The sequence below is a fragment of the Chiloscyllium plagiosum genome, chromosome 13, assembly GCF_004010195.1.
Source record: "Chiloscyllium plagiosum isolate BGI_BamShark_2017 chromosome 13, ASM401019v2, whole genome shotgun sequence".
NCBI classification, from domain to species: domain Eukaryota; kingdom Metazoa; phylum Chordata; class Chondrichthyes; order Orectolobiformes; family Hemiscylliidae; genus Chiloscyllium; species Chiloscyllium plagiosum.
In genome coordinates, this window is record NC_057722.1 from 82211301 (window position 1) to 82227094 (window position 15794).

The 15794-nt window shown below is 46.4% G+C and overlaps 1 protein-coding gene across 1 annotated transcript; it reads left to right on the forward strand.

The window, feature by feature from the left end:
- Nucleotides 1-11836: 11836 nt before the first annotated feature.
- On the forward strand, nucleotides 11837-13037 carry LOC122556247 (actin, clone 302-like). The gene has a single exon (XM_043702867.1). It carries the CDS (start codon nucleotides 11853-11855, stop codon nucleotides 12972-12974), a length of 1122 nt encoding a protein of 373 aa, XP_043558802.1. The 5' UTR covers nucleotides 11837-11852; the 3' UTR covers nucleotides 12975-13037.
- Nucleotides 13038-15794: the final 2757 nt, after the last annotated feature.

Consider the following 15794-nt stretch of genomic DNA (forward strand, 5'->3'; position numbering starts at 1 on the left):
GGTTAGTCAGGGTGACTCAGAGTGAGTGAGGGTGAGTCAGTGTGTGAGGGTCAGTGAGAGTGAGTTATGGTGAGTCAGTGTGAGTGAGGGTGACTCAGGGTGAGTGAAGTTGAGTGAGGGTGATTGGGGTTAAATAAGGGTAAGTGAGGGTCAGTGAGGGTGAGTCAGTGAGTGAGAGTGAGTGAGAGTTAGTCAGTGAGAGTTGCAGTGGTCGGTATATTGGGCGGCACGGTGGCACAGTGGTTAGCACTGCTGCCTCACAGCGCCAGAGACCCAGGTTCAATTCCCACCTCAGGCGACTGACTGTGTGGAGTTTGCACGTTCTCCCCGTGTCTGCATGGGTTTCCTCCGGGTGCTCCGGTTTCCTCCCATAGTCCAAAGATGTGCAGGTCAGGTCAATTGGCCATGCTAAATTGTCCGTAGTGTTAGGTAAGGGGTAAATGTAGGGGTATGGGTGGGTTGCGCTTCGGCGGGGCGGTGTGGACTTGTTGGGCCGAAGGGCCTGTTTCCACACTGTAAGTAATCTAATCTAATCTAATCTAATGGGTTTTTCAGTGATAGGTTTTGTGCGGGGGAGATTATGCCTTACCAACTTAATCGAGTTTTTTGAGGAAGTGATCAAGTTGATAGATGAAGGAAGGGCTGTTGATGTCATATACAAGGATTTTAGTAAAGTGTTTGATAAGGTTCCCCATGGTAAACTAATGGAGAAGACACATGGTGTGCAGGGTGTTAACATAGAACATAGAACATAGAACAATACAGCACAGAACAGGCCCTTCGGCCCACGATGTTGTGCCGAACTTCTAACCTAGATTAAGTACCCATCCATGTATCTATCCAAATGCCGCTTAAAGGTCGCCAATGATTCCGACTCTACCACTCCCACGGGCAGCGCATTCCATGCCCCCACCACTCTCTGGGTAAAGAGCCCACCCCTGACATCTCCCCTATACCTTCCACCCTTCACCTTAAATTTATGTCCCCTTGTAACACTCTGTTGTACCCGGGGAAAAAGTTTCTGACTGTCTACTCTATCTATTCCTCTGATCATCTTATAAACCTCTATCAAGTCACCCCTCATCCTTCGCCGTTCCAACGAGAAAAGGCCGAGAACTCTCAATCTATCCTCGTACGACTTCCTCTCCATTCCAGGCAACATCCTGGTAAATCTTCTCTGCACCCTCTCCAAAGCTTCCACATCTTTCCTATAGTGAGGCGACCAGAACTGCACACAGTACTCCAACTGTGGCCTAACCAAAGTCCTGTACAGCTGCAACATCACTTCACGACTCTTGAATTCAATCCCTCTGCTAATGAACGATAATACTCCATAGGCCTTCTTACAAACTCTATCCACCTGAGTGGCAACCTTCAAAGATCTATGTACATAGACCCCAAGATCCCTCTGTTCCTCCACCTGACTAAGAACCCTACCATTAACCCTGTATTCCGCATTAACCCTGTGTTCTAGCGAGGTGGATAAAGAACTGGTTGATATGGAAAATAAAGAACATGAAAGCATGGGAAGGTTTAAAGCCTGAAGCCCACTGGCAATCTGTGGTCTGTGGAAGGCAGGATGGGATAGGAATAGTGGAATGCTCTTACACCAATTCGCAGAGTAAGGTTCAGGCTGAAAGATCACTATGGCGAGATAAGATAACAGTTAGCAGAAATAGTTTTCCTGTTAAGTGTTATTATGACAGGATTAAAAATATCTAATTGGGACATGACATTAAAATATCTAATTAATAGTTAGTAAAGTCAGCTTGAGTCAGGAAACTATTGTAATAGATGGAATAGCTAAATATCTATCATGACAGGTTAGTCTGGAATGGAAGATCACAGTAGCAGAGGTGATAATAAATATCTAATTATGACATTAGGAAAATATTAAGTAAGGTCTGGAATGAAAGACCATCGTTGCAAAAGTTAGCATTAAATATCTAACCATGACAATAACATTAAGTAGAATGTACAACTAAAGAGATAATGGGAACTAACATCATTGGTTTATTGTGTAGCTAGAGTAAGGTACTATGATTAATATAGTTGGACATGCAGATAAGCTAACAGAAACATGATAAAAAAAGATATAAAAACTACCGACCCTGAAGTTCGTGGGCATTCAAGAATCTGCTTTCTCAGTGTCACAGTTTTTTGTTTGCAAATAAAAGACCTACTTCTTGAAGAACTCTCGCGTCTTCTGGTGATTCTCTACATTTTCTCCATTACATTGAGAAACAGGAAATAGAGAGTAGTAGCTGAAGGGAGTTTCTGGAAATGGAGAAAGGTGACCAGTGGTGTTCCACAGGGGTCAGTGTTGGGGCCACTGTTGTTTGTGATATACATAAATGATCTGGAAGAGGGCACTGTTGGTATGATCAGCAAGTTTGCAGATGACATGAAGATTGGTGAAGTAGCAGAAAACATAGGGGACTGTCAAAGAATACAGGAGAATATAGATAGACTGGAGAGTTGGGCGGAGAAGTGGCAGATGGAGTTCAATCCAGGCAAATGTGAGGTGATGCAATTTGGGAACTCTAATTCTAGAGCAAATTAAACAATGAATGGGAGAGCCTTGGGAAAAGTTGATGAGCTGAGAGATCTGGGAGTGCAGGTCCATTGTACCCTGAAGGTTGCTGCACAGGTCGATAGAGTGGTGAAGAAGGTATATGATATGCTTGCCTTCATCGGACGAGCTATTGAGTATACGAGCTGGCAGGTCATGTTAAAATTGTACAAGACTTTGGTTCGGCTACATTTAGAATACTGTGTACAGTTCTGGTCACCACATTACCAAAAGGATGTGGACACTTTTGAGAGGGTGTGGAGAAGGTTTACGAGGATGTTGCCTGGTATGGAAGGTGCTAGCTATGAAGAGAGGTTGAGTAGGTTAGGTTATCTTCATTAGAAAAAAGGAGATTGAGGGGGGACCTGATTGAGGTTTTCAAAATCATGAAGGGTATAGACAGGGTGGATAGAGACAAGCTTTTTCCCAGGGTGAAGGATTCAATAACGAGAGGTCACACTTTCAAGGTGAGAGGTGGAAAGTTTAAGGGGGATACACGCGGTAAGTATTTCACACAGAGGGTGGTGGGCGTCTGGAACACGTTGCCAGCAGAGGTGGTAGAGGCAGGCACGGTAGATTCAGTTAAGATGCATCTGGACAGATGCATGAGTAGGTGGGGAGCAGAGGGATACAGATGCTTAGGAATTGGGCGACAGGTTTAGACAGGCACAGATTTGGAGGGCTGAAGGGCCTGTTCCTGGGCTGTAAATCTTCTTTGTTCTCTCTGTTCTTTGGTGCACTCAGAGTTCTTTGTTCTCTCTGTTCTTTGGTGCACTCAGAGTCTGTATTTGTTCTTCCTCTGGTTTCATGGAGTCGGATTGGTCTGGTTTGTAATACACCGATACGATGCAAAGCTAGTGTCTGGGAGAGATGTCACTGTTGTGTTATGAACATAGAACTGCCTCAATCCATTTGTACAAGGAGTATGATTTTCCGATTTTCCTATTTTTAAAGAGTGTGCTTACAATCAGAGGCTGTCAGCTTCAGGATTCTAAAGTTGACTTCTTGTGTTTCCAGTACTTCCTCCAGGAATGAGAAGATGTGTCATCCTTTTCTACCTCCTGGGGCAGAAGGCATGGTGAGATGGGCATTGTCTGCTCGAGGACATCCTTGGCCTGCTGTCTATGGCTCTGATTGTTCCTTGATTCAGTCAATTGTAGAGTGGTAGCCATCTGCATCCTCTACAGCCTCCCACCTCCATCCCCTCCCCAGCCCCACTCACTCTCCCCCCTCTACCTCCTCTTGTCTTTTAGCCCATCCTTCCTCACTACCACCTCTCTCCCATCTACCCCCCTCCAGTCCTCTCCTTATCGCCCACCCCACCAAGCCTCCCCCACACCTTCTTGGTCAGCGGCTTACAACTGTTTCCTAATTAGGACATGAGCTACTTTATTCACCCCTCGGGGAGGCGGCTGTTGATGGGATGAGGGCATTAATTGATGATTTAAGTGCCTTAATTGTTGGCATGTCTAAAAAAAGTGTCCATGAGCTCTTGTAGTGCAGTAGTAGTGTTCTTACCTCTCAACCAGGAGGCCCTGGTTCAAGTCCTACCTGCTCCATAAGTGTGTTATAACACCTTCGTACAGGTTAATTAAAACATCCTGCCCATGGCCTTTCTTACCCAACACTTGATCATTGAGCTGGTGAAAAAGAGGTTAGTCTCATTCTGGGGTAAATCACCAAATTACTTCACTCTCTTGCTACATTCAAGGTGTGGAAGCACAGTGTGTGTGGGGGGGGGGGGGGGGGGTGCGTTTCACACATCTACTTGGATTCTTGTGGCCATTTATTTAAGTTATTCCTGGTTACCTTTCAGTTCTGAAGAAGATTTGTACTGTACTTCAAACACTAACAGTTGCTGCCAGACCTGCTGAGATTCTCCAGCACTTTCTGTTTTTATTTCAGATCTCCAGCATCTGCAGTATTTTGTTTTTGTAATATGCTGTCCAACAAGAGGCAGAATGGTTGGGGAGAGCCACCGTGCTGTGCTGTGCAGACATGGGTAAATGAGAGAGAACTTAACATGGTGGTGAGTGATTGTTTTAGCAGTGGGCAGTCATTTTGGATCAACCTATCACCTCAGTTCAGACATTACAAAGCCCGATAGAACACAGAGTCAATACTGAATAGTGTGACAAGAAAGTAAACTCACACATTTGTCTACTTGCTTGAAGCTTGTTCTTAAAATGTACTTTTTTTGTTGGTCTAAAAATGGCAAGATCAATTTGTAATGCCTTACATTTCCAAAATTTGCTCACTCCCTTTCTGAGTAAGAAAACATATTGATACGTGACCCCCTCATTCTAAATATTGGGCTCTTCAACAGCCTTGTATGAATTTCCAAATATATCAATGCATTTTCATTATGTGCTTCAAAGGTTTTTCAAAGCCAATGAAAAAATGAAAATCTAGGTTATAAATTTTAAGAAGGGGAGGATAAAAAAAGCCTGTAACCCTCACGAATGGTATTTTTTTTCTAATTATATCTTCCTTGCCTTTCCTGGTTATGAATATTGTCTGCCATGTGTGAACCTACAGGCACTTCATTCTCTGGACGATGGTCTTTTCCTGGGAAGGTAAACAGCTCCATCTACTGTTTAGCTCTTGTACCTCAAGTAGAATCATATAATCCCTACTGGTGGAAGCAGGCCATTCAGCCCATTGATTCCACACTGCCCCTAAAAACAGCATCCCATCCAGAACCAACCCCTACTCTATCCCTGCACCCACATTTCCCATGGCTAATTCACCTAACCAGCACATCCCTGGACATCTTGGGCAATTTAGCATGACCAATTCATCCTAACCTGCACTTCTTTGGAGTCTGGGAGGAAACCAGAGCACCTGGAGGAAGCCCACGCAGACATGGGGGGAATGTTCAAACTCCACACACACAGTCGCCCGAGGCTGGAATCAAACCTGGGTCCCTGGCATTGTGAGTAAGTCTCAAATTGGCTGGAAATTCTATCTTAAGCCGTTGTAACACACAAAAGACACAGGAATTCACTTTCCCCTGTTCTTCAAATTTATTGCACTGAATCACATGTTTAATTTATTGACTGTTATTTTCAAATTTGTTAACCTATTTAAAATAAACTTTAAATAAACTGTTAATGTGAAACAAAGAAATTGAAAACAAAACCCAGCACACTGAAAAACACACAAATGTTAGGAAGGAATCACAGGTCACCCAAAAAAGTCATTAGTAATATTAGGTTATAAAGAAGCAACAGTTAAGGTATGAAAAGCAAGATAGGCTGGAGAAAAAAGGAAACTTGAACAGATAAGAGGTTTACTGTTCCCAGATTAGACAGATGGCTGGAGAGGATTTTGTGGTAGCAGCTTCCTCTGCTCTCAGTCTCGGTGAGCTGGCAAAGTATTACATTGGAATCAATATTCTTCCATTTGAAGAAGATTTTTCGTGTCCAAAAGAGACTGAAGACTTCCAACCCGAGTTGTTGTTTTATAGCTATTTCTGCAAACTGGTCAATATCCCATGTCAATGATTTTGCTTCCAAAAATATCCTTTATGCATAAAATTTGCAAACCATTTGCCTTGAAAATTACAGCAGGGACAACAAAATTGGGCTTTCTCCATGCAGAATGTTAGTTGTCGCAATTGTAATAGTCTTAATGTTTACAATATACATGTCTGGCACACAACCCGAGGACAAAATATTCTAAATTGAAAATGATAAAAATGCAAGAAATAAACTTTTCTCTCTGCACTGTGTTCCACGGTGAGGTGTTTCATTACCATTTCAATACTCTTGATGTTGTCAATGCAAATTCCTTGTCAGACTATGTACCAAGGAGCCTACACTCCCTCGAGGTACTATAGTTAAAAGCCATAGACAGCAAAACTTTCCATTACAGCTCTGCAGTGTTTATACCAAATTTTACTGTGTCCCTCAGCACCTAGTAATCAACCTTGTAATGTGCCAGTCTGCCGACCTGGTTAAGGACAACTCTTTTCACTGGAAGACCAGCAAACTTTAAGCAGGTGAAATATCGTCTTTCACTGAGCTGCTGATCTCTAGCTGCAGTTGATTTTTGGTCTCGTGTGTGTCCCTAGGAGCAACGCATTGAGCACAGAGCTGCTTGAAAGAAAGCCCATAAAACTTGCTCCGCCCCCATCCAATCCTACGGAAAGTTTCCAGTTTGAATACTGCATCTGGCACAGCTGCCCTCTCTCCTGTTCAAGTGTTGCATTTTTTACCAGGTCCACCAGAAATGATGTGGGCTGAAGAAGGATGCTTATCTTCAGTAGTGGAGACAGATCAAAACCTCCCTGGACATGGACAGCATCTCTGTCTTCTGCACAGATCTGCTGTCAGTGCACAGATTGAGGAGGATCTGAGACTGGATCAAACAGATGTCAAGAGGCAAAGGAAATCATGACAGGAGGCCTTGTTTTACTGATCCTTTACCCCTCCACCATCAGGTCAGATTAACATGAAGTTTGAAGGGATGTGGTTTGGAGGGATGAAGCATATATTAAAACTGGATCTGAACTAAACTAAAAATTGGGCACATCAGAATGAAGCTTTCATTTTGTTACAGTTAAGAACCCGGTTATTATCAGGTATGAGGCAGACTTCCTGTTGCTTTAAGTGTCATAGGAATGGTTCTCATAGTCATAGAGTCATAGAGATGTACAGCACAGAAACAGACCCTTTGGTCCAACCCGTCCATACCGACTAGATATCCCAACCCAATCTAGTCCCAGCTGCCAGCACCCGGCCCATATCCCTCCAAACCTTTCCTGTTCATATACGCATCCAGATGCCTTTTAAATGTTGCAATTGTACCAGCCTCCACCACTTCCTCTGGCAACTCATTCCATATACGAACCACCCTCTGCATGAAAAAGTTGCCCTTTAGGTCTCTTTATATCTTTCCTCCTCACTCTAAACCTACGTCCTCTAGTTCTGGACTCCTCGACCCCAGGGAAAAGAATTTGTCTATTTACCCTATCCATGCCCTTCATGATTTTATAAACCTCTATAAGGTCACCCTTCAGCCTCCGACGCTCCAGGGAAAACAGCCATAGCCTGTTCAGCCTCTCCCTATAGCTCAAATCCTCCAACCCTGGCAACATCCTTGTAAATCTTTTCTGAACCCTTTCAGGTTTCACAACATCTTTCCGATAGGAAGGAGACCAGAATTGCACACAATATTCCAACAGTGGCCTAACCAATGTCCTGTACAGCCGCAACATGACCTCCCAACTCCTGTACTCAATACTCTGACCAATAAAGGAAAGCATACCAAATGCCTTCTTCACTATTCTATCTACCAGCGACTCCACTTTCAAGGAGCTATGAACCTGCACTCCAAGGTCTCTTTGTTTAGCAGTGCTCCCAGGACCTTACTATATTTATATACCCATCCAGATGCCTTTTAAATGTTATAACTGTACCAGCCTCTACCACATTCTCTGGCAGCTCATTCCATACACGCACCACTCTCTGCGTGAAAACGTTGCCCCTTCAGTTCCTTTTAAATTTTTTCCCTCTCACCCTAAACCTATGTCCTCTAGTTCTGGACACCCACACCCCAGGGAAAAGACTTTGCTTATTTACCCTATCCATGCCCCTCATGATTTTATAAACCTCCATAAGGCCACCCCTCAGCTCCAATGCTTCAGGAAAAACAGCCCCAGCTTATTCAACCTCTCCATATAACACAACACCTCCCCCCCAACGCTGGCACCAGCCTTGTAAATGTTTTCTGAGCCCTTTCAAGTTTCAGATCATCTTTCTGATAGGAAGGATACCAGAATTGCAAACAATGTTCCAAAAGTGGCCTAACCAATGTCCTGTACAATTGCAATGTGACCTCTTAACTCCTGTACTCAGTGTTCTGACCAATAAAGGAAAGCATACTAAATGCCTTCTTCACAATCCTATCTACCTGCGACTCCACTTTCAAGGAGCTATGAACCTGCACTCCAAGGTCTCTTTGTTCAGCAACACTCCGTAGGACCATATCATTAAGTGTATAAGCCCGCTAAGATTTGCTTTCTCAAAATGCAGCATCTCGCATTTATCTAAATTAAACTCCATCTGCCACTTCTCAGCCCATTGTCCAATCTGATCAAGATCCTGTTGTAATCTGAGGGAAACTTCTTCGCTGTCCAGTACATCTCCAATTTTGGTGCAATCTGCAAACTTACTAACTATATCTTTTATGCTCATATCCAAATCATTTAAATAAACGATGAAAACTGTGGGCCCAGCACCAATCCTTGTGGCACTCCACTGGTCACAAACCTCCAGTCTGAAAAACAACCCTCCACCACCACCCTCTCTCTTCTATCTTTGAGCCAATTTTGTATCCAAATGGCTACTTCCCCCTGTATTCCATGACATCTAATCTTGCTAAAGAGTCTCCCATGGGGTACTTTGTCGAATGCCTTAATGAAGTCCATATAGATCACATTTACCTGTGGTGTGGTTCTGTGGCGAGCTATCTTCTGTTTTATCTGGAGGTGAAAATGGATCATGTCTGTAAGAACACAATATATATGAAATATCCAGATGAAGGGGGAAAAAAACATGTTGTATGTCCGTTGTATTGTTGCATTGCGAAAATCACAACTTTAAGAGAAATAAATCGAATAAATGAATCAAAGGAGACCTATTATCTAAATGGAGAGAGACGTTAGGGTGCCACAGTATAAAGAGATCTACGTGCCCTCATTCATGAGTCACAGAAAACTAGCAAGCAGGTACAGCAGATAATAAAGAAAGCACATGGAATGTTGGATTTTATAACTAAAGGGATAGAACATAAAGGTAAGGAAGTATTGTTGCAACTATACAAGGTATTGGTGAGACTGCATCTGGAGTATTGAGCACAGTTTTGGTCCCCTCATTTGAGGAAAGGTGTAATGGCAATGAGGCAGTTCAGAGGAGGTTCACTAGATTGATCCCAGAGTTGAGGGGTTTGCTGTATGAAGAGAGATTGAACGGTTTAGGCCTATACTCTCCAGAATTTAAAAGAATGAGGGTAGATCAAATTGACGTGTTCAAGGTGATAAAAGGTGTGGATAAAATAGACATAGAGCGGACGCTTCCTCTTATGGGGTGTTCTAGGATGAGAGATCATAGCCTTACGATAAGGAGTAGTGAATTTAAAAGAGTTGAGGAGAAAGTACTCCCAAAGAGTTGTGAATATGTGGAATTCGCTATACCAAAGTGTGGTGCATGCTGGGACAGTGAGTAAATTTAAGGAGGAGTTAGACAGATTTTTAATCGGTAATGGGTTGAAGGGATATGGGGAGGAGTCAGGAAAATGGAGGAGAGGAGCATATCATGACCGAATGGTGGAGCAGACTCAATGGAAGTATTGTTGCAACTATACAAGGTATTGGTGTGATGGCACCTGGAGTATTGAGCAGAGTCAGAGTTAGGTTCCTTCAGTCAGTTTTGCCCAGAAATAAAAACAATGTACATGTTGAAATATTACATTATAGATGTACAGCACTGTGCATTCCTAGCAGAAATAACTTGCAAAATAGAATACATCAACAAACTAAAATATAAATAAAGCTCTGGGTTCTTGTGGCACAGTGGTAACTTCTGTCAGGAAGCTCAAGTTCAAAACCCACCTGCTCCAGGGGTGTGTGATGACAACATTTCTGAGCAGGTTGCTACCCGCTTTACTGATCTGAACACTCCAGAGTTAAGGGGGAGCTGAGTTAGAGGGAGCTGAGTTAAGGGGGAGCTGAGTTAGAGGGAGCTGAGTTAAGGGGGAGCTGAGTTAAGGGGGAGCTGAGTTAAGGTAAGTGTTAGCTGACATGGTTCAGGTGCTTACTGAACTACAGAATATGTTTGATTCATTATTGACATGGGGACATTGTAAAATAAATTGACCATACATTTTGAGATTAAAAATTAAACAATGCAAACAGGACAAAAGCAAGTTTCCTTAAAATCAATGTTTGCCTTCGGCACAGTAACCTGGTCTGCCAGAATATAAAGGTCCCAGACATTATTTGCAGTGGCAATTGATTTTGAAGAGATACGAATATTAACTGCCTCATTCGATCTACAGATCTTAAAAGCACGTATACTTCATATTCCTGAACTTTAAAAAGTGAAATTAACAGATTTAACTTGGCTAACTGCAAGCAAACGTTTTCTAATCAACTCGAAGAGGAATTCTTAAAAGGGATAAACTCATCCCAAACTTTTTCAGGTAAATCTTTAGCATCTCAGTAATTCTGTCGATCATTTTTCATTCCCGTGGGTTTCAGTGTTTTATTACACCAGATAATGAAAGGTGTCACTTTCTGCCAACTTCATGAAGTCTCTGGGATGTTCCCAACCGAGTCTTTTGAGCTATTGTGCTCAAGCTGCAGAGACCCAGGAGCTCTGTAATTATCTTTTGGGGATTAGAAACCAACAGAGCGCCCAGTATTTCAGTGCTGCAGGAGGCCGGCTGGGAGACACGGATCAAACCGAGGGCCCACTTCGGAAAACAATGGGATTATTTTTCTGACAAACACGTTGAAAACGAGTCCGTGAATGGGGCAGTAAAACACTACAGAGCTCACAATGAAATTGTCCCATAGTCACCTGTTTAAAATAATCTGTTAGCCTGTAGCCCGATAAACACTGATGGCATGCTTATATTCATATTTAACACTAATTATTGTTGGTGTGTTGGTTATAGACAAGAATCCTGAGGGGATAGTGTATATGAGAAGATGCTGAGAAACGGGAGGTTCCAGCCCGTGTCTCAGTGAGGATGCTGAGAAACGGGAGGTTCCAGCCCGTGTGTCAGTGAGGATGCTGAGAAATGCTGAGGAAGGAGCTGGGAGCAGTTCCTGTGCCGGGAGAGGGGTGAGGGGAGGTTTTGCAGAGGTTGCTAACTGACGCGGGGCGGCTCAGCAATGATTATTTCCTCATAATACTGACGGATTGTCACAATTGGTTGGGGAGAGACCTCACAGAAACCTCCCAGGAAGGTAAAAGCCATGGGCTGGCACCAGGAAAACCTCATTGGCGTCTGAGCAGCATCTGTTAGAGCACACGGTGGGCGCTGGGTGTCAGTCTGAGCCTGAGGGGAGTGTGTATCTAAGGGAGGGTGTGGTGTGTCTCAGGGAGTGTGAGGGGGTGTGTGGCGTGTCGGGGAGTGTGTGAGGGGAGTGTGTGTGTGTGGGGGGGTGAGGGGGTGTGTTTCAGGGAGAGCCTGTGTGTGTGTGTGTGTGTATAAAGGAGCTCAGTAAGCCTCTGCTGGATCTAATTCCTTGCTCACCCTCTCTGGGACCATGGGGGACTTACAGCCTGCCATTGTTATCGATAATGGCTCAGGCCTGATCAAGGCGGGTATCTCTGGGGACAAGGAGCCCCATTCCATCTTCACCAATGTGATTGGCAAACCCAGGCAGAAGGCGCTGATCATTGGGGCTGGCCAAAAGGATTTCTACATTGGTGAGGAAGCTCAGGCCAAGAGGGGGGTGCTGAGCATCAAGTACCCAGTAGAGCATGGCATTGTCACCTCCTGGGAGGACATGGATAAGGTCTGGAGGTATATCTATGACAATGACCTGAAGATCAAGGCAAATGAGAGGCCAGCACTGCTGACTGAGGCACCCCTCAACCCACTCGCCAACCGTGAGAAGATGTGCCAGGTGCTATTTGAGGTCTTTGAGCTGCCCGCCATGTATGTGGCCATTCAGGCAGTACTAGCCCTGTACGCCTCAGGCAGGACCACAGGCTGTGTGATGGACAGTGGTGATGGAGTCAGCCACACGGTGCCCATCTATGAGGGTTATTGCTTGCCCCACGCTGTCCTGAGGCTGGAGCTGGGTGGCAGGGACCTGACTGAGTACCTGGTGAGGATCCTGACCGAGAGTGGGGTCTCGTTTGTCAGCACGGCCGAGAAGGAGATCGTCAGGGACATCAAGGAGAAGCTCTGCTATGTGGCGTTGGATGTACAGGCTGAGATGTGCAAGAAGCCGGCTGACGTGGAGAAAGACTACAAGCTGCCCGATGGCCAGGTCATCAAGATCCAGAACCAGAGGTTCCGCTGTCCCGAGACCCTCTTCATGCCAGCCAACATTGGCATCGAGGCACCTGGCATTGACAAACTCTGCTTCAATACCATCATGAAATGTGACATTGATCTCCGCAGAGACCTATATGCCAACGTGATCCTAGCTGGAGGCTCCAGCCTCTTTCCGGGCATGGACGAGAGAATGCTCAAGGAGATGACCAAGATGGTACCCACGGGCACCCCAGTCAAAGTTTGTGCTCCCGCCGACAGAAAGTACTCGGTGTGGATGGGGGGCTCGATCCTGTCATCTCTGTCTGCCTTCCAGCAGATGTGGGTGCTGGCCTCTGAGTACAAGGAGGTAGGGGCCAACATCGTGCACAGGAAGTGCTTCTGAACCAGTTCCCAGCCCCGTCTCTCTCCAACCCGAGCTTCCCCACATCTGAACAAATCAAATCAAAGTCACTGTATTTTAAAAAGAAAAACAATACTGAAAGAATAAAAGTACAGAATGAAATGTGACAAACTGGCTGCTTTTTATCTTTCATTTCTGTTCTATTGAAAATTACCCTGTTCTTTCCATTTTGGAGCCTGACCCTTTGAATACTGTTGAGAGTGTGGTGCTGGAAATGCACATCAGGTTAGGCAGCATCCAAGGAGCAGGAGAATCAATGTTTCGGGCATAAACCCTTCACCAGGAATGAGGCTGGGAGCCAGAAGGCTTAGAGATAAATGGGAGGAGGGGTGGGGCTGGGGGGAAGACAGTGATTCCATTCCACCCCTGGTCCTCACCTTCCAGAAACCCATTCCTGATGAAGGGCTCCTGCCCAAAATGTCAGTGTTCCTGCTCCTCGGATGCTGCCTGACCTGCTGTGCTTTTCCAGCACCTCTCTAACCTTGACTCTAATCTCCAGCATCTGCAGGTCCTCACTTTCACCTGGGGGAAAGGTAGCTGAGAGTGTGGTAGGTGGATGGAGATGGGTAGGAGATGAAAGGTCAGAGGGAAAAGTGGAGCAGATAGGTAAGAAGGAAGATGGACAGGTGGGACAGGTCATGACAACGTTGCTGAGCTGGAAGGTTGGATCTGGGATAAGGTGGGGTGGAGGGGAAATGAGGAAACTGGTGAAGTCCACATTGATGCTCTGGGGTTGAAGTGTTCTGAGGCAGAAGATGAGGCATTCTTCCTCCAGGCATCGGGTGGTGAGGGAGCGGCGGTGGAGGAGGCCCAGGACCTCATATCCTCGGCTGAGTGGGAGGGGGAGTTGAAATGTTGGGCCATAGGGTGGTGGGGTTGATTGGTGCGGTGGCAGGGGAAGGTGCCAGGACAGGAGGGTGGGTTGTTAGGGGGCGTGGGCATGACAAGAGAGTCACGGTGGGAATGGTCTTTGTGGAAAGTGGTTCGGGGTGGGGAGGGAAATATATCCCTGGTTGTGGGGTCCGTTTGTAGGTGGCGGAAATGGCAGAGGATGATGCGATGTATCCAGAGGCCGGTGGGGTGAAAGGTAAGGACCAGAGGCGTTCTGTCCTGGTGGATTGGAGAGCTGGGGTTTGAGGGCAGAAGTGCAGGAAGTGGAGGAGATGAACTGGAGGGCATTATTGATTGGAGGGCAAATCCTCCGTCATTTCTGCCACCTACAAACAGACCCCACCACCAGGAATATATTCCCGTCCCCACCCTTATCTGCATTTCAGAGGGACCAATCCCTCTGCGACTCCCTCCTTTGGTGTATGCCCCCTAACAAGTCACCTCCCTCTCCATCCTGGCACCTTCCCCTGCCACCACAGCAATTGCAAAACCTGCGCCCTCACCTCCATCCAAGGCCCTAAAGGATCCTTCCACACCTGACAGAAACTAACCTGCACTTCCACACACATCATCTACTGTGTCCATTGCTCTCGATACGGTCTCCTCTACATCGGAGAGACAGGACACCTACTCATGGTAGGCTTCAGAGAACATCTCCAGGACACCCGCACCAACCAACCCCACCGCCCAGTGGCTGAACAATTCAATTTCCCCTCCCACTTTGCCAAGGACATGCAGGTCCTGGGCCACCTCCATCGCCAAACTCTAGCCACCCGATGCCTGGAGGAAGAATGCCTCATCTTCCACCTTGGGACCCACCAACCACATGGTATCAACATGAGACTTCACCAGTTTCCTCATTGCCCCTCTCCTCACCTCATCCCAGATCCAACCTCCCAACTTGGCACCACCCTCTTGACCTGCCCTACCTGCTCATCTTCCTTACCATCTATTCACTCCACCCTCCTCCTACCTATCACCTTCTCCCCACCTCTGTCTACCTATCACATTCTCAGCGACCTTCCCTCCTCCCATTTATCTCTCCGCCCCATTGGGCCACCCCCTCATTCCTGATGAAGGGCTGATAACTGAAATGTTGATTCTCCTGCTCCTCGGATGCTGCCTGATCTGCTGTGCTTTTCCAGCAACACACTCTTCGACTTTGATCTCCAGCATCTACAGTTCTCACTTTCTCCTTTGAACACGGTGTTCCCCAGGGTCCGGTCTGAGTCTGACCCTCTTTGAACACAGCGTTCCCCAGGGTCCGGTCTGACCCTGACCCTCTGTGAACACAGCGTTCCCCAGGGTCCGGTCTGAGTCTGACCCTCTGTGAACACAGCCTTCCCCAGGGTCCGATCTGACCCTGACCCTGTGTGAACACAGCGTTCCCCAGGGTCCGGTCTGAGTCTGACCCTCTGTGAACACAGCGTTCCCCAGGATCCGATCTGACCCTGACCCTCTGTGAACACAGTGTTCCCCAGGGTCCGGTCTGACCCTGACCCTCTGTGAACACAGCGTTCCCCAGGGTCCGGTCTGACCCTGACCCTGTGTGAACACAGCGTTCCCCAGGGTCCAGTCTGACCCTGACCCTCTATGAGCACAGCGTTCCCCAGGGTCCGGTCTGACCCTGACCCTCTGTGAACACAGCATTCCCCAGGGTCCGGTCACAGACTGACCCTCTGTAAACACAGCATTCCCCAGGGTCCGATCTGACCCTGACCCTCTGTGAACACAGCGTTCCCCAGGGTCCGGTCTGACCCTGACCCTGTGTGAACACAGCGTTCCCCAGGGTCCGGTCTGACCCTGACCCTCTGTGAACACAGCATTCCCCAGGGTCCGGTCACAGACTGACCCTCTGTAAACACAGCATTCCCCAGGGTCCGATCTGACCCTGACCCTCTGTGAACACAG